Source organism: Dermacentor silvarum, chromosome 7 (assembly GCF_013339745.2).
Source record: "Dermacentor silvarum isolate Dsil-2018 chromosome 7, BIME_Dsil_1.4, whole genome shotgun sequence".
Taxonomy (NCBI): domain Eukaryota; kingdom Metazoa; phylum Arthropoda; class Arachnida; order Ixodida; family Ixodidae; genus Dermacentor; species Dermacentor silvarum.
The window spans coordinates 162,868,864-162,892,734 of NC_051160.1; the positions used below are offsets into that span (position 1 = coordinate 162,868,864).

A 23,871-nucleotide genomic window follows, 5' to 3' on the forward strand; every position below is an offset into this window, starting at 1 on the left:
GTTCGTCAAGGCACTGGCACGTAGCTACAATATCAGCCACGGTAGCCGGGTCCTTGATGGCCAACGCATTGAAGGCGATTGTCCTGATACCTTTGAGTATGTGGCGTCCTTTGTCTGATTCTGTCATGAAAGCGTCGACAAAGAGCGAGGACATCCTCTATATATGAGGTACAGGACTGGCCGAGTGGTTGCTTGCGAGTGTCAAGCGTCTTCTTCGCGAGGGCGGAGCGAACCGCCGGAGTACCAAAAACTTGTCGGAGCTGCTGTTTGAAAATACTCCAGTCAGCGAAGTCGATCTCGTGGTTGAAAAACCAAGTCTTCGCTACGCCTGTGAGATAGTAGACGTGGCGTACATTGAGCACCTCGTCCCAATGGTTAGCAGAACTCACCCTGTCGTAGTTGAGCCAATACTCCACATCGTCACCGCGAATTCCAGCGACAGATGGGGATTGTGCTGGGGCCCACTGACGGTCCAAGATGGAGAGACTGCGGCAGGCGGAGCCGAGATGGCAGATGTAGAAGTGCCAGATAGCGCGTCCTCGGCATGTTGGCGGACAGCTGGCACAAACGGCGACCTGAGCGAAACTCCGGGAGGTAGAGCGGGCGAGCAGAGGACGGGGGACCGAGGAGCAACCTCCAAACCTCCAACACCTGTGACGTAGCATTTCACACGACCTTTAATACGCCCCAAATACGTGGCGGAGCGATCACACTCAAGGCACTGATCAATCTCAAGATGAGTCCCCACAAGCGATGATGACGAAGAAGCCGATGCGATGATGATCATGTGCTGCTGATGAACAAGTGACTAAGAAATTCCCACACTACATACATATCACCTATGAAATGATGTTTATTATCCTGAGTGCAATATTAGTCTTGGTCACAAGGTGGACAGATATTTCGCCACTTGAGCCTAGATATGAATTCTGCCCACCAAGTTGTCCTCTTTCCCACATTTAGAGATATATTTTATTGGCAGGAAAGACAGAAAGGTCGACTTGAGCTGGTTCGCTCTGTTGGGCTACTCTGCACTGGGGAAGAGGGAAGCGAAGTGAAAGTACTGGGATGGATGATGATGATGACGAGAAGAGAAGTGGTTAGTGCTTATATGAGTATATTAGACGGTGGTCCTACTAGAGCCGCTCGCTAGTTTTGTGTCATGCAGGAACTTCAACACCGCTTTAGTTGACCGCATTGAAGTTGTAGTGTCTGGCCATAGGCCGAGAATAGCGTCCTCCGACAGTGGTTTCCTTCCATCGCTGACTAGGGAATTATCCTACGTTCATCGCTCCAGCATATAAGCTGGACAATCACATAATATGTGTGCTAGCGTTTCATGCGCCGTACAGTGTTCGCAACCAGCGCTGTTCGACTGGTTGATGAGGTTTGCGTAGCGGTGGGTGAAAGAAACGCCCAGCCGAATCCTGCGTAGCTATGATGCGTTGCTCCGCATAACCTTCGGGGCCAAATGGAATCTGGGTCGGTCACATGTCAACATGTCTGTGGATGTTGTCAGCGTGGACTCTGTATGTCTTTGCAAGGTGCTGCATCAATGAGTTGGTGTCAGGTCGCGAATAAGCAATTCGCACTTCATCAGAGGAAGAGAAAGCCGATCTTTCCTCAAAGCGAGTCATTGCCAATCACAGCACAGTGACCAGGCACCCACAGAAAAGTGAAAAAGTGGCCACTTTGCTGGGCACTGTGATGAAGTTATACACATGTGTTCGCTGGTTGAGAAAGAGCAATGTTCTTGCTTGTGTATTTCAGCTCTTTGATGAATTGCAGGTATTTGTAGCAGTACAAAATAAGAAGACAGAGCCGTTCTTAAAATATATCTCACAACCGGTGCAGTTTAAATGTAATATTTCCCAATTTGACAGACGTGTTCGAAGCTTTGAATGGACTGAGCCGGTAATTACAGGGCCCAGATACCACCATAATAATGCACATAGATGCAATCAAGGCAATTCTGGATGCCTCAATGCAAAAAAAAGTAAATTTCGAGAAGGCCTATTTAGACGGGGGGGGGGGGGGGGTGCGTCATGGTGGGATTTTTCTTCTTTCTGGGGTTTTACGTGCCAAAATCAGTTATGCTTATGAGGCACGCCGTAGTGGACGGCTCCGGATTAATTTGGCCACCTGGGGTTCTTTAACGTGCTTATGGTAGGTTTGGCGCTACTAAATGGTTTGGTACTACTAAGTGGGGTCACGTACTGGACAAGTTTGAGAAACACTGTTCTAGAAGTCCAGCGTTCTTGCGGGAATCTGCAGCTTCATTCGCAGTGGTTATGCAGCACAAAAAAAAAAAACAATGGACTGGATGTCTTTACGGAACGCTTGCCTATTATACTTGCCTAACCTTTGAGTGTATGTTTTGAGACCTTGCTTCAATTTTAGTAGTGTTTTGTCGCTCTAAAATATTTTACTCTGATGTAGTAAAGAAGAAATAAAGCTGCGCAATAGCGCAGTCGTAAGCAGACTCGACTTCGAAATACACATTGCTTCACTTGCATGTGTTGGAAACTCGGTGGAAGGGTTTGCGAAGTATCTTTTTTTTATTCCGTGGCAACGGCGAAGCTGGGATTGATGAAGAGGCCTAACGACGACAAAAATTGTGTGTCGTCGACACTGGTCTTCTTCAGCTTAACGGAATTGATTGTGGGATAGACAAGGCGAACCCAACTTCGATCACTTAACTAGTGAACTGCTGGCACAGTAAAAGGCAAAGAAAAGAAAACACAGAGCAGCACCGCTGTTCAGGTCATTTAGACAAATTTATTCTAGTTATACGGTATGCTGATGTGATATCTGTAATAATCTGCAAGTGGGTTTTAAAGTGCAATACCCACAGCATGATCATGAGCAACGCCATAGAGGAGTTGGTGTCTGACAATGTTGAAGGTAGACTACTCCAGAAAAAGTCGGACTACTCTGGATTTGTTCAACGTGCAGTTTAAGCTTTGTCTCCGGGTGGTTTCAAAGCACCCATAAGGTTACATAAGCCGACTCAGTCCGGGGTGGAGCTATTCGACAAGACAGAAAGCAGCCACGGTCTCGTGGCTTTGTAGCAACCTTGCTCCAAGGGCGACTCGCGTATACGATTATAGCGTGACTCCCCGTTTGCTTCTCTGCGTATCAGGTCGCGTTCAAACGGCATGGGCCGGGAATGCTGACGCTGCCGTCCACCCGCCACTGCCTGCGCTGCACCCGCCGCAGCGACCGGGTGTGCTTCACTCTGCTGCAGCCGGCCTGCGTCGTGCGCGAAGAGAACGCCGAGGCGCAGCCCTTCAGCGAGCCCCTGGGAGCCGCCTTGTCCGGCCTGCCTCTGCGCCACGCGTCGCCGCTCAAGGCCGCCCTCAGGTAAATTGACTATTGATAGTAGCGATGGTGTTTCGAAGCTATTGATAGCGTAAAAAAGAATATCAATAGTGTTACTATCGGTAACACTCAAGTTTCAAGTTTATTGTTTCAAGTTTGCTGTTTCCCGTAACATATGTTTGCGCATAAGCACAGTAGTTGGGTGCGTGGCTGGGCAGTACAAAACGTCACAGGCACAATACAAAAGTTATAAAACATCTCAATCATATCAGATGTGTCAACAACAAAACAAAAATAAATCTTTGAAAATTAACAAACCTAACATGGTGACAAATACATGTAAAACCGAACAACAACAACACAAAAAATTTGGCTGTGGCTCAACTCGATCGTGGGTGTGCGGAGCGAGAGGTACGTTTAATGTGATTGTTTAGCTTGGTTCTCTCTACGTTTACGTTTAGCTTCGTACGTCTGTATGTTTAGGTTTGGCTGTTACATCTCGTTAAGTTATGGTTACATTAAAGACTAATAATTTTTAAAGTGTAACGCATTTATTTTGAAAGTCTTCATCTTGTTCTTTCTCAATTGCCACAAAGACGGCCCGATGGTGGGTGAGGCGGGAGGATAAGGGCCTGTCATCCAGTGACTTGAACACGTTTCAGGTGCTATCCTCATCTGATTCCACTCACCTGGCCGCATTGTACTTACGACGCTTCTCCTCGGCTCCGTCTTCTCCGTCTCCTCGGCTCGCTGCCTCCTCTTGGTTTCGTTCCGACGACGAAGCCTGGCTTCTTTCAGTCTCTCCGACTCACTTTCCATATCTGCCGACGAATCCCACCGAGACGCGCCTTCTATATATACGATGCAACGCAGGCTCCTCCTCTGTTGTAACCCGGTTTCACCAGCTCCTCCTTTGACGTCATGCCAGATGGCGCGGCGAGTGGCGCTGCCAGCTGCGGCGGTTGCTAGGAAGCGGCTCAGCTCGCGGTGCGGCCACAGGCCACCGCCGTTTTCTTGTTGTAACGCGCTTTTACTTTCTCCTCCTCTGACGTCATGCCAGATGGCGCGGCGAGCAGCGCTGCCATAGGGTGTCTCGATGCCCAGCGCCGCCGTTCAGGGTGGAGACAACCCCGCTGGCGCCGCCATATTGAATCTCACGAGCTCAGACTCAGCTACGCTTGCTTTCATAAATAGTGTTACTCGCGGCGCACTTCCAAGTGCTTTGCCTTGATGAGAATTTTTTTATCGGTATCGCATCTGCACATCTTTATAACCAATAGCCGTTAACTCGTTGAAGGTCGAAGACGTAAATGTATGGCGCCGGGAATATGCCCCAAGTTGCCTAATTCAATCACATTTAATATGCCGTGTGTATGTTTGAAATACGCACTATTTTTTTGCACTTCGATGCTTGGTTTATAAGGTTTGCGACCCCCTGTGTGTGGAAGTTTTTCTTTTTCGCTGTTGTATTTTGGTTCACACGTCACGCCTCTTTTACCGTAGCCAGCCACTCGCGCACGGCGGTTAGTTTCCCTTGCGTTGCGCGTGCTCTTCGCGTTCGTTGCAATTATTTGACGATATCTACGCGCAATTTTGTTTTTGCCCACAGAACTGTGTGCTGACAGGATTAAGCTGGTGTAAAAATAACTGAGATGTGAAAATAAGGTTTAGTTAGTGCTGTAGAGAAAAATGTAACGTAACTTGTCTGTGTCAATCTTGCGTAGTACACACAAGAAACCAAACTATGCACAAAATACCTTTACTTATAATGTCTAGTACAGTCAATCATGAAAGAGATATGTACATGAGAAATTATATGTACTGTGTGGCGCCTGAAGGCTATGTTGAAAGACAAGATAAAAAAAATTCGCAAGGTAGGCTCGACACACACAATTCGGGATAGGGAGAGTTTCTTAATTTATTCATTACATGGGGGGTGGGGGGTTCAAGTGAGTACATCAACCTGATTACACACAATATAAATCGAAAACAAGAATACAAACAAGAAAACGCAACCGCGGGTAATATTAATCAAGATATCCAGCCAGAATACATCAGCTACCATCGAATACGTCGCATCAGCCAAACACATCGATGGCGAGTACAGAACATTTTATAAATAACCATTAGAACACTGATAACTACATTGAAAAACTAAACAACACTACATACATATCGCGTACAAAAACCGTAACTGAAACTAAGACAGTCAAATACAGATTAGCAATGCTTTTCACTTCGAAAATATAGTCCATGATGATGTAGGGCTGTTGACATTAACAGACGGCGCCCATCCTGTCGATTTCCCTCGTACTGGTCCTCTTCAAAGTGTTTCTAAGTACAAGTAAAACAACAAAAGTGATTATTGATATGAAAAGTTGCCTTGTAAATACAGAGAACCCATTACAGTGCTTAAAAATAAATATTCGCAGAAGTAATGCTGTATTACCTCGCTTCACACGTTTCGAAGAAATGCACAGGCTACAACAGACACCATGCCAGAAAGCGCCCAAACATTTTGGTCCCATGATGCCCCTTAACTCTACTACACCTGGGCACACCGTGCACAGGCATTTAAAGACCGTCACAGTACCCACTACGATCGGGAAGGAGCACGAATGACCATCGGCTTACGAGCACAACGCTACAAATATATTCGTCTAAAAAATCAGCTATATAACGTAACAAGCTGAGATCCGCAAGATATCTGCTTTGAAATCAGAGAAAATCACAATGCTTCGCTTGCCACGTACACAACAGCCGCTCTCCCCAGAAGAAGCACTGCGTTCTTTAGTCCCAAATAACCAGTAGCGAAAAAAGAAACCGAGGAAAAAAAAAGGAACAAGAGACACGATGTGTGCTTCCCGTGAAAAAGTAAAATAGGTGGTTTACATGACGATTTGTAGCTAATGTAAGACTATTTCGCGGCGAAGCATTTTCGTCAGTCCTTAAAATAAGCGTACTACTCGCATAGACTGCGCCGATCAAAACGGCAAAAGCCTATGCGACGCGCGCTCGCAAACCATAGGCTACTCAGACAGCATCGGTGCAGGGCTTAGTTCGTGAGCGAACCTAGGTACGTGAGCGAGGATCAGAGAATGCTTTCTTATTTAAAAAAAAACACGGTGCGATAGTCTAAACTTTCTTGACACTTAGCTCGCAAATGTAGGAGCTATCCGTTGCCTTCCAGTGATACCGCTTTACTTGGGCTTCCCATCTCTTCCTTCGCTCTGGGTCCCGGGGGAAGCGTAAACAACGAAGCCCTTTACGCGTCGATCCGGTGCACTTGGGAACACAACAGCCCGTCATGTCGACTCGATGCACTTGACAAGCTTGTCATTCATGCGGCTGAACACTGTCCAGCAAGTAGAAGCGTCAGCGAAGGATCCGCGCGCACTGTGTCTCGAACTAAGCACCGGCACCAAGCACTCGCAAACGCTCGCTGTGATTCAAGATGGCGTCGCAGCGAGAAAGCGGCGGCGCGGGGGCGGTCAAAGGATGGCACCACCCTGAACGGCGGCGCTGGCATCGAGGCACCCTACGCTGCCAGCTCCGGTGGTTCCTAGGCAACGGCTCAGCTGACGGTGCGGCCACCGGCCATAGCGACACGGCAAGAATACGGCCCATGTAGCTCTCGATACAAAAACAAATGATGAAATTGTAAAATGCTTGGTACTGAAGCCAAGGCACAAGTTTGTGGTAATTGTTTCCTGTAACCCATGACTGTCAGCATGCATTTATTGATTACATAGCAGGTACTGCGTCCACAGTTAGCCTAGTGAAGTTTAATGGTAGCAGTCAGCGTCACCCTTGCGTAGAGCGTGGGAACGGCGGCTGCCGGGGTGCTCCAGAGCCAGCAAGAGACGTCGAACAATAGTTGCTGGGCCCAAACGTGCCCAGCGCCTACCGTCAGTCGTCGGAGCCAGCAGCTAGCGTTAGACGTCGCTGGCGGCCTCGGGGACTCTCCGGAGGCCGCCGTTCCCACGCTCTACACAAGGGTGAAGCCGACTGTACATACAAACACATGTTCCCTTTCGGTAAGTAATATTGAAAGGCAGCAGCACAGCTGTTGTCTCGACGCCTTTATTCGGCTGAGCCATGCGCGGAACGAAGCTGAATAATGTGCTCGGATGAATATTGTGACGGATGAATATTGTGCTGACAATATATATTGTTGGAATAAAATTTTTTTACTTGACGTAGGATTCGTTATTTTACATTTCGAAATTGAAAGACATCCAAAACATTTTATAATAATATCGATATAGTATTACCAAAATTCTTTATGAAACCACTGACAGCGAACCAAAAACTATTGATAATATTGCGATAGCTGCCTTTTGACAGTGTGATCGATAGTTTTGCATTTCATAGCTAGCTACATTACCAGAAAGGTTGTGATAACTGAACATCGGTAACACTCAGTTCAAGCAACTAGAAACAAGGAAGCGTTGCCAAGTTATGTTCCAATGTTTATCTCCGGTACATCGCTCTGAGTTTGCATTATCGATACGGCACTGCCGATATTTTTATAAGCCATTTCCGTACGTTAGAGAAGCCACCAGCAAGGGGATGAAGACGACGATCGAAGAAGCGCTCACGTGGTCGTGGTTCCGCCTGCTCGGCTGCTGTCCGACTGCTGTGCTCTGTATATATTACACATTCGCTTTAGCTTTGCCTACTCTTATCCCCGTCACATTTTCGGAGGAGGTGCGGGGTATCGACTCGATACTATGGAGCTCTGCAGCAGGAAATGCCTGGCTCTTTCGACAATGGCAGAAGAGACGACTCCCATCGCAACAGCGGCAGCGTCAACGATTGTTCATACCCAGCCACCTAGGCACGTTCTGTGGGACTGATGGTGTCGACATAGGAGAGTGGTTGGCGATCTACGAGCGTGCAAGTAGGAATAACGGATGGGATGATACGATCATCCTATTTTAACTTCAAGGCACAGCGAGGGTGTGGTTCCAGAATCAGGAAGATGAAATCGGAAGCTGGGTTATTTGCAAGGAAGAGATGTATGCTTTGTCCAGCAAGTCTCTTAGTCGAAAGATTACGGCGAAGAAGGAGCTGCATCACGTGCCAGAACACAGAAGGAATCCTGTCTTACATACAGGATGTGCTGGCCCTGCGCAGGCATGACCGAATCTGAAAAAGTGGGACACGTCCTAAACGGGATAGCAGATGATGCGTTCAAGATTACTAATCTGCATATAGGAAAGAAACAAAACAGGAGAGGCCCTGACGTCACGTTTTTGAAGCCGGAAGTGCAGCCATGTTGGTGTGCCATCTACCGTTGCACCTCCAATCAGGGATTCTGCAGCTCGCCGGAGCAGATGGGCGCGAACTTTGAACTTGCATTTTTACGAACCGCCGGAAGTGTGTGCTGCCCACGCGCGTGAAAACAAAGCCTACGAAACTTTAGTAGCAGTTTTAGTGAAGCAGACGCGCTCCTACGTTTTTCCGAGGCACGTTGAAGACGACGACGAAGACGCGCGCCGTGATTGCTTCAGTGTATCTGTTGCTGCCTAACACTTACACTCACAGACACAAAACACAACTTTCAAGCTTACACACCACACTCTAAATAGGCTTTTCTCGTGAACAAAATGTGCTGCGAGAAAGACACCGGTGGAAAAGTCTTGTCTCACTTTTCAGAGACCGAGAGCAGCAGCGAAAGCTTCAGGAGCACGGTTGCTAAGGCAACGTTGACATTTGGGGTACCCGTCCCAGTGCTCCTTTGCGAAAAACAGCACGTGACTTCCGCCACACCTTCTCCAATACGTCCGTGCTGGCCGGGGCCTCTCCTGGGTTTCCTTCCTCCATGCTAATCTGCAAGGACTGTGACACAGTCAATGCCATCATTCAAATGTGCAAGCGTATTGACTCCAAAATCCACGTACAGCCCATCAGTTCACTTGACTTCCCCACAAGGCAGCAACATCGTCGAGCGAACACGTACCTGCACCACAGATCCCGCTAACCGCGGAACATGTGAGGAACGTTATACGGAGTGAGGTTGAGGCTATGTCTCCTGGTAGGCATGAGCCTACCAGGAGGCCCGGACTTGGGCTTTAGTTCCTTCGGGGCTAATAAATGTTATTTCTCTCTCTCTCCCCTGCCTGAGTCTAGCTCTCCCATGATACCACTTGTATAAGCCATCGTTCGTCAGGAGCTTTCAAATGTTGGCTGGACTTCATATGGGCCGTCGCTTCCTCCCGGCAACACCGTTTCCCAGTTTCGTATCACCAAGGCCAGGGGCTCCCGGTATGTCCCCGCAATCCGGCCGAGTGGTTCACTGCTGATGACCGGCCCACTTGCTTTAATGGCAGTAGTATTGGTCATGTCGCCCACTATTGAAGCAACCTGAGGTCTTGGCCTCATGCGCCCTACGCTTATAACCCTCGCCCCGAGACCGATCCTGGCCGCTTACACTCTTACCGCGAGCCGCTTTATGCCTTCATATTAGAAAGATTTTAACTGCGCTGTGAACAGGGACAAAAGAGGATGAAAAAGACAAAACATGCGCAGACTCACAACTAACTTTTATTGTGTGAAAGATGACATATATACAGTGAGGATAACAAAACAAAATGATCTGATTGGCAAGGCATGGTCACATGTACACTTCAATCATAGTCTCGCGCCTAGATATTGCACTTCGCAATCTGCAAGCGCCGCCAACGGATCACTGATGCATGCACGTGTTTTCTTAATTGCATACGCCTCGAAGATCTCCCACGTGATGCGATCCTTATGGCGATATAAAATCTTAGTTTTTTTTTTCAGTAGCGGTCGGCACGCCTTGTTTGTCTCCTTTTCACAGTTCCTGCAGTGTTTCGCCACGTGAGAATAGCCATCAGACAAGCAGTTCGTGGAATGCTCATTTAAACGAATATTAATGCAGCGGCTCGTTTGTCCAATATACACACGCCCACAAGTGAAAGGGAATTCATATACTACAGCGCAAACGCAGGGGACGTACTCCGGCTTCCTGTGGTCAATATGGCAAACAAAAAGGGTATTGCTAGGTGAGCTGTCTATTTTATTCATTACACGTGCACACAAGTGTGACATTTTCTGAGGGGCGGAGAACACAATGTTCACACCGTAATGTTGCGCAATGTTCTTGAGATTGTGTGACACCTTATGCTGGTAAGGGATCACAGCAAAACGTCTACGCTCCTGGTAGTTATCTTGAGGCGAAGCAGTGACACCACACTTAATCTTCTTGATTAATTTTTCACACACTGCTGCTATTACATAGCTCGGATACCCTGCAGTAGTCAACCTTGTTGCTTGGTGTTCAACGCTATCTGTTACCACGTGGGCGCAAGATTTTCGTACAGCGGAACTAATGCTAGACAGAACAATGCCATTTTTTACGGTTTTGGAGTGTTCCGCAGAAAAACTAAGGGGCATATTTAAAGACCGAGGTCGAAAAAACCAGGAAGTATGGGACACATAGAAACGACAAACAAGGCGTACCGACCGCTATTGAAAAAAACTAAGATTTTATATCGCCATAAGGATCGCATCACGCGGGAGATCTTCGAGGTGTATGCAATTAAGAAAACACGTGGATGCATCAGTGATCCGTCGGTGGCGCTTGCAGATTGCGAAGTGCAATATCTAGGCTCGAGACTATGATTGAAGTGTACATGTGACCATGCCTTGCCAATCAGATCATTTTGTTTTGTTATCCTCATTGTATATATGTCATCTTTCACATATTAAAATTTAATTGTGAGTCTGCGCATGTTTTGGCTTTTTCGTCCTCCTTTATCCCTGTTCATAGCGCAGTTAAAATCTTTGTAATATGAACTTCAACCAACTAGCCCAACTTGGTGCACTACCGCTTTATGACTACGATGATGACGCTCCGACGATGTCATATACCGTCGTCCACCATTGCCGCGTGGTCAGGAGTCCCGCTCGCCGTTGCCTCATCGGTCATCATCTCGCTCCCTACAAATCCGACTCCCCCCATTGCCGATTGGACGCCTGTCTCCGAAAAACTAAACTGGTGCAGCTCCCGGATGTGACGCTGCATTGACGACACGGCCGCGAAACCCTCTGACCGCATTACCTATACTAGACGCAACCTATTTGACGTTAAGGTACGCTAGGTCAAGTCGTTGCTCTCGTCGACACAGAGCCACATATATCAGTGATGCATGCGGAGCTTCGCCGTCGACTTAAGCCGGTTCTCTAGCCACTCACGTTACCGCTCATCCGGGTCGCCGACGGGGGAACTCTTCCCGTCCTTGATATGTGCACCGCACGAATAAGTATCGCCGGTCGCTGTGCGACTGCATTACTTGCTCTGCTCGAGCACTGCTTCTAACAACTCATCCTTGGCGTGGACGTTCTATCTGCCCACTCCGCCCTTATTGATTGTGGAACCGGCTTGCTTCAGCTTGATCTACCTTACTACTGTGGCGCTATGACCACACGTCAATCTCGTTTGTGTTCCACCGATTACATTCGTGTGGCATCTCAATCCGTTGCGTATGTGAACCCAATGTGTCTCCCTTCTATTCCTGATGGCGATTACGTCCTGACTCCCATTGTTGACGTTCTACTGGCCAGACATGTCCCTGTTCTTCATACCATTCTATCCGTTACTAATAACCGCGCGTTCCTTCCCATCTTGAACTTCAGCTGGTGCTCGCTCTCTTATCCCGAACGGCATGACTCTGGCCAACATCTTTTCTTCGATGAATATGCCGTTTCTGCATGAGTTGCCGGCGAACCTTGGTTCCCCGCTGCATTCAACACCTCCCGCAGTACAGCCGACCGTGGCGTTAACAAGATCGCGCCTGACCTCCTCCTTGCGCAGCCTGCCGATATCAGGCACATGATGATAACTTATCGCGACAGCAATCAGCTTAAACTGCAAGCCTATGGTCCAGAAAGTCGTTGTCACTCACTGGATACATACTGGAGACGCCAACTCCATCAGAGGACAACCTTATCATGTGTCCCATGCTGAACGGCAAGTGATACGGGCGAGGTCAGAACAACGCTCACGAAAGACGTTGTGGCGACGAGCGACCACGTAGACCGGCAACGTCTCAGGGCTCTCGCGGGAGAGGAAAAACCGACAACCGATCACTTAGTGTAGCATTTTTAATCTGTCTCGGAGCGCTAGCCTGTGCCCATGCGTGCCAGCCGCTCGTGTCTCGGGCAGACGCGAGCGTCTACGTAATTATCATGCGACGCCGTTGCTGCTGCCGCTACAGAGCCCCCCCCCCCCCCTTCCCCCCTAGAGAGGAGGAAAGTTCGACGAACGATGAAAAGTCCACGTGACGCAGCGTGTCTTGGCGTTGGTCTTAGGTGTCACGGACGTAGGCGGCGTCGATGGATGCAGCAGGGTTGCGTCGCGCATTGGTGGGGCCGATGGCGCGGGTGCTTCAACGTAGGCGGGTTTGAGACGTTCCAGGGAAATTGTGTCCGATCAGCCGTTGACGTTCACGACAAAAGTCGTCGGACGACGCTCGAGAACACAATATGGCTCGGAGTAGTGCGGCAGCAAAGGATTCCGCACGGCACAGTTACGAACGAAAACGTGGGTAGCAGAGGTGAGTGCGGGAGAAATGTACGGAGACCTTGCTTCCTGCGAACGTGTAGGCACGGGGCGCATCTGGCTGAAGCTTGCAGTTCGGCAACGTAGTCGGCAGGTGATGGCATTGGTGTTTTACTGGTGGCGACAAAGAAATCGCACGGAAGGCGTAGGTGAGTGCCTTAGACTAGCTTAGCACAGGAGCAACCTAGGTCGCTCTTGAGTGCGGTTTGATGCCAAGCAAGACGAGAGGCAAATGTAGAATCCACTTCTACGGCGATTAATGTGCCATAAGGACGCCTTGAGATGCCTGTGAAAACGTTCAACAAGTCCATTGGACTGCGGATGGTAAGAAGTCGTGCGAAAACATGTCGTTCCGATTAGTTTGAGTAGCTCGTTGAAGAGTGCTGAGTCAAACTGCCGACCGCGATCGGTGACTGTTGAGGATGGGCAATCGAACCTTGCAATCCATGTAGACACGAAAGCTGCTGCAACAGTGGGCGCTGAGATGTCACATATAGGTCTGGCCACCGTGTGTAGCGGTCGATACATGTCAGCAGGTAGCAGTAACCTTTCGAAGGTGCGAGAGGGCCGACGAGGTCCAGGTGTACGGTGTCAAAACAAGCATCCGTTGGAAGAAAAGACTTCGCAGGCGAAATGGGGTGACGCAGGGTCTTGGAGCGTTGACACGATAACAGCAGCGAACCCAATCGCGAACTTGCGTGTTTAGCCGAGGCCAAAGAAAACGACTGGAAAGAAGCTTCTGTGTCGCGCGTATGCCAGGATGCGACAGGATGTGTACTGTTTATAATAGGCGTCTGCGAAAGGATGATGGAATGAATGGTCTAGGCATGTCGGCAGAAGTGTGGCAGACGACGAACGTATCATCTGGAGTCACAACGACGTCCTCCAATTTCAGGGACGTTGATGAATTCCGGAGCGTACGAATTTCGGTGTCGTCACGCTGTTGACTGACAAGTAAGTCGACATCGATGATGTAAGGCTCCGACGTCAACGTGGAAACGGCATTGACACGACTCAGAGCGTCGGATGGAACGTTGTCGGTGCCCTTGATATGTCGGAACGTTGTTGTAAACTCGGAGATGTAGGAAAGGTGTCGACTCTCGCGGGGCGAGTAACAGGACGCCGAACCATTCATTGCGTGCACAAGGGGCTTGTGGTCTGTCAAGACAGTAAATGCACGGCCTTCGAGGAAAATGACGAAAATGTCTGATAGCCAGGTAAACTGCGAGTAATTCACGGCGGAAGACGCTGTAGCGGGACTGCGCAGGCTTCAGTTTCTTGGAGAAAAAGGCGAGTGGATGCCACGCATTGTCGATGAATTGCTGCAGAATGGCACCAACGGCGGTGATTGAAGCGTCGGTCATGATGGCAGTGGGCGCGTCAGGCTTTGTGTGTCTAAGCAGCGTGGCGTCGGCGAGGGCAGACGTGACTCTAGTGAAAGCGTCAGTGGCCTCTTCATTCCACTGAAGCACTTGGTTACGTTTGGTGACCAGCAGAGCTTCTAGCGGAGCCATAAGTTGTGCGCAATCGGGAATGAATCGGCGTAGAAATTGACGAATCCGAGAAATTGGCGAAGCTTGGTGAGTGTGGTCGGTCGGGGAAGGTCTTCGATGACGCGAATCTTGGATGGCAGTGGGCGAATGCCGTTAGCGTCGACGATATAACCGAGGAATTCAAGTTTGGTTTGACCGAATTCGTTCTTGGCGGCGGTGATGACAATTCCGTTACTGGCAAGGCGTGAAAACAACAACCACAAGTGGTGAAGATGTTCTTCTGCGGAAGAGCTTGCGACAAGAAGGTCGTCAATGTATGCAAAAACGAAAGGCAGGCCTCGCGTGACGGAATCGATGAAACGCTGAAACGATTGGCCCACGCTCCGTAAGCCGAAAGGCATACGGAGAAATTCAAAAAGACCGAAGGGTGTGGTGATGGCTGTCTTGGGAATGTCTTCTTCAGTGACCGGTAGTTGATGATAAACGCGAACGAGATCGATCTTAGAAAAGATCGTCGCACCATGCAACGCGGAGTCCTGAATGTTCGGGAGAGGATAGCGATCAGGAACTGTAGCGTTGTTTAGTGCCCGGTAATCACCGCATGGCCGCCAGTCTCCCGTCTTCTTAGGCACCATGTGAAGTGGTGATGCCCAATTACTGTAGGTAGGGCGGATGATGCCAAGTTACAGCATGTGTTCAAACTCCGCGCGAGCGATCTTGAGTTTCTCCGGGGACAAACGCCGGGGTAGGAAGTAGACTGTTGGGCCGGAGGTGACGATGTGATGGCACACGTCATGTTGCACCGGTTGCGTCCAGTCTGGCAGGCGCATCAAGGTGGGAAACTCACGTAGAACCGCGGCGAAAGGTTCGTCCAACATGGCAGAAATAGGCGCGATCGGCGATGTGTCTGATGATGAGACTCCGGGAACGGATAGCTGGGTCACGGAGTCAATGAGACGGAGTCGTCGAACGTCGACAAGGAGTCCGTAGTTGTGCAAGAAGTCTGCTACAATGACTGCACGACGGACGTCTGCAATCAGGAAAATCCAGCGGAACGCTCGTCGGAGGCCAAGCTTTAGCATGACGGAGCGTGACGAGAAAACTGGAGTCCTGGTGCCGTTGGCAGCTTGCAAAAACGACACAGGTGTCGCTTTTCGGTGGGAGTGGTGAGCGGGGAGAATGCTCACGTCAGCTCCTGTGTCGAATAAGAACCGTTGTCCCGTAACTCTGTCCGTCACGTAGAAAAGGCGACTTGTGTGTTGGGCCGGACCACTCGTCGCCGTTAGAGGTCGGCCGGCCTGTTTCCCTGCTAAGCGCACGGACGCCGACAGTGACGAGCGTAGTTTCCAAAACGGCGGTGGTAGTAGCAAACGCCAGACGTTGTAGTGGATGTTTCATTGCGGGTGCCCATGCATCTTGATTTGCTGCAACTTCGGCTGCGTGGGTGACGAGATGACGTGCGGCGATGTTCTGCTGCACAGATGATGCGTTCCAGGCGCTGACACAAAGAGTCGAGTGGAGATTTCGTTGCTGAAGAGCAGAAAAGGGTTTGCAGGGCGGTTGTAACGTCACCCGGAGACGACGTGGTGGCTGCTATGGTTGGGGTGGCTACTTCCATGACTTTGTCGGCCAAAGTGGCAAGTCCGGTAAGATCCATGGTAGAGGCTGTCTCCAGGACCATCTGCACGTTAGCCGGCAGTCGTTGCAAAAACAATTTGCGCAACAGCGCGTCGTCGATGGATCTCGCGTTGTTTCCGAGCAGCTGCCTCATTTCGGCGAAGAAGTTGACTAGGGCGTCGGTCGCCGAGTTCTTCAGCGGTCAGAAACTGCTGGATGCGAGAACGCTGTGAAGCTGCTGTGCGCTGTAGCAGGGCTGCCTTGAGATCGTCATAGGTAGACAATGGGGCGTTCAACAAATCTGCTACTTTGTCACTGGTGGCGGGCGAGAGCACTGCAACGGCGAAATGAAACTTTTGAGGTTTGAGAGTGGATACCAGTGACTTGAAATTGCGATTAGGCCTGAAGAAAGCACGCCGAGGGATGCTGGCCCAGTACTGTGGGAGGCGGACTGCGATGGCCGAACAGGAGGGCTCACCGCGTTCTTCGGAAGGGTTCTGGCCTTGAGCTCTCATAGCGTTGGTCTGGTCCATGGTTGTCTCTACCACAGGAGCGTATGACAGTATTCCGTCCGGGTCACTAAACTGTAGCGACGAGCAACCACGTAGACAGGCAAAGTCTGAGGGCTCTCGCGAGAGAGGAAAAACCGACAACCTATCCCTTAGCCAAATGTCTTTATAGGAGGCGTTGCCTTAGCGTAGCATTTTTAATCTGTCTCGGAACGCTAGCCTGTGCCGGTTCGTGCCAGCCGCTCGTGTTACGTGGGAGTGCACGCTACACAACATAGAACACCATGACACGAACACCACGAGGGAGCAATGGGAGGCACTGCTGTCCAGCTCGGCCCTCGACGACCAGCTCAAGGTGATCCAGAGAGCAGAGAAGATGGCAAGAGCCAGCGGAGCCCTGGACTAGGGGCACCGACCATTAGCGATGCCCCATTGGGGCAAGACAACACTATCTTTGAATTAGTTTATCTATCTATCTATCTATCTATCTATCTATCTATCTATCTATCTATCTATCTATCTATCTATCTATCTATCTATCTATCTATCTATCTATCTATCTATCTATCTATCTATCTCGTGCAGACGCGAGCGTCTACTTAATTATCATGCGACGCCGATGCTGTTGCCGCTACAACGTCATTGAACCTTCCTGCAGTCCCTGGGCCTGCAGTCCCTGGGCCTTTACTAGCAGTCAATGGCCGTGCTAGTAAATGAGACGGATGGCAGCTGGCTCTTCTGCGTGACAACCACCACTTGAACAATGTAACGCGAAAGGACGTCTACCGTTTGCCGCGAATCGATGACGCCCTCAACAGTCTCCACGGGTCTACCTGCTTCTCTCCTCCATCGACCTACGGTCAGGATACTGGCAGATTTCTGTAGATGACGTGGAGCACAAATAGACCGCATTTGTTACACCTTGATGGACTTTTAAGCGAAGCTTTACAGGTTCACAAGTTTCGGCGGCGGTGGTGGTGTTGTCACGCTGAAAGTAGGCCGATCCTGGTGATAGTGCAGAAAGGGTCCGAGCTCAATGGCACATACCAGGGACAAAAAAGAAAGAGAACGTGCGAGAGAAAGAGATGGAGAAAAAGCAATAAAGGAGAGAAAGATAGAGAGAAAGAGAGAAAAAATAGAGAAAATCACCAGCCCTTTCCCTGTCGAGAAAATGGGGGTAAGTGAAGCTTGTCGTGTGTGTACTTGTGTACTTGACTTTCCCTTCTCTTTCCTACTACTTTTCATTCCCTTTCGTGGTACTTGTCCATCCCTTTCTTTCTACTTTTGTTTCCCTTTCGTTCAACTTTTCCTTCCGTTGCGTTCTACGTTTCCTTCCCTCAATGCGTACATTTATTAAACGTTTATGTTTTATTATCGTGACATGTCGTGAACTTTACGTTACGCTGCCGAAGGTCAGATACACACACGAAAAGCTTCGCTTACCCACATTTTCTCGGCAGGGGAAGGGCTGGTGATTTTTTTCAGTCCTCACAGGCCACCATGCAGTATGCTGGTTGTCCTTCTTTAAAGACCCAACTAGATCACTTGGTCGCTGGGCATTAAAGCTTCATAAATACACATTCGATGACATTTACAAATATGGCAGAATGCACCAGGATGGTGACAGCCTGTCCCACCATCCCACAGATCCTCCTACTCCACTGTGCATGATTCCGACGCGTGCGCCTTCGCCATCTCTGAATTTAGCGATAACCAGAAGGCACAGCTCAGTAATGCAGACTTGTACCCTCTAATCCACCGTCTACGCGCTCACCACTCTGCCCATCCTTACACATGTTTGTCCTCCGTGATGGAATTGTCTAACAACGCAATTCAACTCCAACGCAACAACTCCAACGGCTAAGACTTTCCGCTTGTACTCCCTACGACTCTCCATCTCATTGTTCTCCAAACAGCTACACAATGCCCCAGCCCCTGGACGTCTTGGAGTGTCCCGCACATACGCCCGGGTGCGGCGTCGGTTCTTCTGGGCAGGCCTTTCTGTGCACCGGTATGTTGCTGCTTGTGAGCCCTGTCAGCGCCCTTTCTTGTTGCCCACCGGTCCACTTCAGCCTATCGAGCTTCCGACTGACCCGTTCTAACGCGTGGGCCTCGATCTCGCTGGACCATTCCCAAGTTCTTTTACGGGGAACAATTGGATTGCCATAACTACTGACTACACCACGCGAATGCCATCACCCGGGCACTGCCGACAAGCTGTTCCATTGACGTCGCGGGCTTTCTGCTTCACGGTGTCCTTCGACAACACAGCACACTGCAACAGCTGCTGACCGACCGTGGTCGTTGATTTGTTTCAAAAATCGGCGACGACATTCTTCGTTCGTGTTTCACACGTCACAAGCTGACCACAGCTTACCATCCGCAAACAAATGTACTTACCGAACGCCTTAATCGCACGTTGACCACGATGCTCTCAGGGACTCCGGAACGTTTTCGGAAGTGGGGGGGGGGGGCAAGTATTGTCTGATTTGTATGTTGTGGTTATTATTATTTTTCTCAATATTATCAATTCTAATTTTACATTACATTTTATTATTTTGATAATTCGTATAATTTTGATGACATCAATTAATAATGTTTCATTGCATTTTAGCCATAATAAATTTTACTCTTTTCATTCTCGCTTATTCAGCATTGGTAAACATTTTAAAAATGGTTGTAAATTTCAGAAGTACTGGAAACAAGCGCAGACCGCGCAAATGACAAAACGGTTCCGAAAGCTGCGAAAAATCATTTTTATTATTTCTGCATTCGCTCCCGCAGTGAAGGAAATGTGAACTGACGCAAGTACACAAATGTGTTACAAGTAGACAAGAAAGTAGGCACTAGGTACAAAGCTATTATCGCAGATTGACGATCTTCATGGCTGGCATGACAAGAGGGCGTTGGGCAGGAGATGTTGTCAAAGGAGGCCGAAGGTCACTGTTCGTTCTGCCGTTCTAGACACGAACTCTTTCATAACGCTGTCGAAGTGCAGTTCCGCAGCTCTCTTCTCGTACACGTGGAGGAGAAGAAGGTGTGTCAGCCTCCTCTTGGTCATTCGATTGCGCAAAAATGTTTTTACTCGCCTCAGAGCACTGAAAGTTCGCTCTCCTGAAGCAGCTGACGCAGGCACAGAAAACACGAGTTGCAGGTACCAGACAACCTCGTCCATGATCTTACGCATATCTGCCGACTTCCCCTGCAGAATTTGTAAAATGCGTTCACTCGCGGCTGGATCCTCGTCACGCAGGAGCGTTGAGAGGAGCACGAGTTGCGCTGAAAGCCTGCTGATGTCAAAATCTGCCGCGTGTGCTCCTAAAAGCTCATTTCGGTTGTTTGCCGCGAAGTTTCAACCTTCAGCAGCGTCAGTCGAAATGCGCTCGAGGCTAACCAGCTGCTCCATACCAGGCTGTTCAAATCGCCGTCAGATCTCGCTGGTAATGCGATCGATAGCGGTAAAAAAACTATTTTCTTTGTGATGACTTGCCGTCAAGCGCTACAGGTTCCTCAGGCTTGTATGTGAATTGAATCATTTTGGGCGGCCGCGAAACTCAGGGCACACGAGGTTCCTTTAGACCTAGCTCCGTTACTCTTGAGTTCGTCCGTTGTTATAGGACGTCAAATGAGGCGTGAAACCGCAACCTTGACAAGCGGTCACAAAGAGCCTCTACTGCTTCTAGCGCGGTAAACTGGGCGTTGAAACATCCTCGCTAATTCGTCGCATGGGCAAAACAAGGCTATAGAAAGGTTGAGAGAGAGAGAGAGAAAATGATTTAATGAAAGGCAGGGAGGTTAACCAGGACTGAGCCCGGTTGGCTACCCTACACTGGGGGAAGGAAAAAGGGGAGAGAGAGATTAAGAGAAGAATAGAAAGTTCACTCTTGATATCGCCGACGTAGCAACAGATCTCTGTTCTATCACTGATTATCAATCAGTCCGGGTCATAGACGGTCACTCAGTCCTGTCGTTTTTAAAAATCGCAGCAGCGCTTTTGTGGCCTTTTGCAGCTGTGATATTCGAGGCCATGGTCCCAAGATCTTGCTCAAAGTGAACGGTCTTCTATCTAGCCTATTGAGAACGTTGCAGAGGTTATGTCTTTCGCTTTGAAAAGATGGACAGTAGCATAGTAGGTGTTCTATAGTCTCATCGACACCACAGGCATTACACTCGGCGCTATCAGCCATTCCAATCAAACACGTGTAAGCATTGGTGAATGCAACACCCTAGCGTAAGCGGCACAGCATTGTCTCCTCATTTCGCGGAAATCCAGGCAACAGCCGCAGCTGCATAGATGGGTCGAGAGAATGCAACCAAGGTTGGGCGAATTCAGTTGTATGCCACTTCTCCAATGTCATAGTTTGCGCTAGCTTGCTTAGATGTTGGGCTGCGTCAGTCCTCGACAAAGGTACAGAAACAATATTTGCTCCTTCGTGTGCTTTCCTAGCAGCTTCGTCGGCGATGTCGTTGCCGGTGATACCGCAATGACTCGGCAGCCACTGAAACACGACGTCGTGTCCTTTTGCGATCGTATGGTGGTGCATTTCTCGTATCTCCGAGACGAGTTGTTCGCAGGACCCGCGACGGAGAGCTGACAAAAGACATTGTAGGGCCGCCTTTGAATCGCATAATATTACCCACCGATTAGCCGGTTGGTTGTTAATATAATCAATGGCACCTCGGAGGGCAACAAGCTCCGAAGCGGTCGATGATGTCACGTGAGAAGTCTTGTATGTGATGCTCATTGATCGTGATGGTATAACCACTGCGCCGGTGGAGCAGAAAGGTTGATACCCAATAAAGTTTCGAACTTCTTTAATACTTTCTCATATCATTTTATAGCTGTCTTGCTGGTGCCACTGAGAGAGCTTTGAACTTGTACCAGTTCCTGAAAAGTTCATAGATTTCAACGAACCTGTCCACTGATTTTACTCTTTGTGTCCACCTCTTTGGACACAGGGGTAGCAGTAGGGTGTTCGGCCTGCAGCAATCCTGCTCACCGGCATCAGTACCTGGAGGAAGTACAACGCTCAATTACAGCGCTCAAGTACAACGACAATTTGCGTGTCAGGAGTAGTCTTTCATTTCTTGTTAGGGGGCAGTCTATGAGCTGGTCATCGATCTTTTGTGCAGGTTCGGCATTTGCAAGAGTTGTGGTAAGTTTTGGTGGATATTAAGAGGTTGGTTGGAAATATTGCCTGCCTTGTGTATTATTTTGTAGGGAAGTGCGGTGGCATGAGGGAAATGTTTTTATCAATTGATGCGTTGTTGTTCCTTATACGTGTGTAAGTCAATATTCCGTCAATGTTTTGTGCATCTGTTTGCGTAGTTATTATTTAATGAAGAGTTTGGTTACTGGTGTGTTGAGTGGCGTGCCTTAATTTGTGGCATCTTAACCGGCCATCGTGCCACCGTTGTACGTCCAGTTGATCATCGGACTACTGGAAAGCATTGGACCACACAACCACCAGTTTGAAAATTTAACTATATGCCTTGTCAAAAATTTGATTTCAGCGTAAACGGTCGGAAAGTGAGGGGGCCCTGCCCACTCTGAAAAAATGTTGGTGGGGCGACCGCCCTCCCTGTCCCCCCCCCCCCTCGCTCCCCGTTTCCCGAGTCCCTGGATGCTCTGGATGTACGTTTCCGCAAGTCATCGTGATTGTGACAACCCTTTGGCTTATGTGACATTCGCTTACAACTCGTCGCGCCACGACCTCGCTGGCTTTTCTCCCTGTCACCTGTTGTTTGGCCGACACCCAAGGCTGCCCTTCGATAATCTCCTGCCATCAGCTGCCGACGCTCCTACACAGTACGCCCGCGATGCTGCTGCTCGGGCTCAAATAGCTCGCCAGATTGCACGGGGTCGTCTCTGACTCGCAAAAATCCCAAAAGGCCCGCTACGACAGCCATCACAAAACCATTCACTTCTCTCCACGCCCTTTGGTCCTTCTTTGGACACCTTCCCGCCACGTTGGCCTGTCTTCGCAGCTTCTGTCTTGCTACTCTAGCCCTTACAAGGTTCTCTCCCAGCTCACTGAAGTCACATACGAGATCGCCCCGGTGGACGGTAGCTCATCATCTTCCGTGCCATTTAGTGATGTCGTGCACGTCTTCCGTCTGAAGCACCACTTCTATACTTCTCCTACAACAACCCCCCCCCCCCCCCCCTTACGCTTAGCGCTGAAACGGCGCTCCTCCCAGCGGGGGCATATGTTACAAGCCATTCCCGCACATTGGAGAAGGTGCCAGCAAGGGGATGAAGACAACGATCGAAGAATCACTTGTGTGGCGGTTGTTCTGCTGTCTCGGCTGTAGCTTCTGTCTATATAAATTGTGCAAATACATATTTCCTTTACTTTTGCCTACTGTTATCCCCATCACATTTTTGTTTTATTCTCACCATGTGTGTCCCCCCCCCCCCCCCCCCGCCCGATCAGTGTCGCGCCAGACATTGGATTACTATCGCCAGCACTATAGATGGTACTACCGATAGTTTTCGCGCTGTCGATAGATGGATAATGACTGAACTGTCGATGGCATTATCTAACGTTTTGCATCACTATGTAACCCCCAGGGACCTCTTGCTTCGCGTGGACGAGGCTGCTCTGGACACCGAGGCTGCCCCCGACTGCAAATACCGAGATCCACCCTCGCCCACCACGCAAGCTGTTGAGCTGCTCACCTTCTTCAGGCAGTACTGCACGCTGCTGTCACTGGCGGCACTCGTCTGCCTCGCAGAGTGTGTGGTCGGTTGGTTTTGCAGGCGCTGATGATCAGGTTGACTGCACAGAATTAGCACGCCGCACAAGGTTCACATGGTTGCGTCAAAACGTTCCGAGACTGGCCATGTTATGAAGAAAGTAATTTATTTATGTGCATTTAAACACTGCAACTTTTAACTAGTCGCCGTGCACAGCAACACAGCGCTCCTAGAGATCCTGCCAATTCGAGAATATGTCGTCGAGGTTTTTTTTTTTTTTCGGAAGCAGTCGAGTACCCTTAGATTCTAGCTTGACTACGGCTGTCGTGCCAAAATGGCGACTTTAGAGTTGGGTCTGTAATATTAGGACGACTGCCTCCTCGGGGTGGTTGAAAAGCTGGCAAACAATTATAGGCTCCCTTTTTTCTTTGTTCAGAGAGTCCCGCAGTGCCACTAGGGCATTATTGCAAGGGGCCACTGTTTATAAAACAAGGCAACAATCTTCAGTCCACCGATTGCGCTGACAAGTTAACCCACTCTTCGCTGGTCTTGGAAAAATATGAAACTCGAACAGATCTGTCCTGGAGTGATACGGCCTAACCTTACATGCATGATCTTTGCGTGATGAAACATAATGTG

General features: G+C 49.4%; 1 protein-coding gene across 1 annotated transcript; it reads left to right on the forward strand.

Moving 5' to 3' along the window:
- The first annotated feature begins 1,499 nt into the window (after nucleotides 1–1,499).
- On the forward strand, nucleotides 1,500–23,302 carry LOC125947244 (uncharacterized). Its single transcript, XM_049671658.1, has 3 exons — nucleotides 1,500–1,529; nucleotides 3,143–3,363; nucleotides 23,107–23,302. The coding sequence occupies exons 1-3, from the start codon at nucleotides 1,500–1,502 to the stop codon at nucleotides 23,300–23,302; spliced, it is 447 nt and encodes a 148-aa protein (XP_049527615.1).
- The last annotated feature ends 569 nt before the right edge of the window (nucleotides 23,303–23,871 follow it).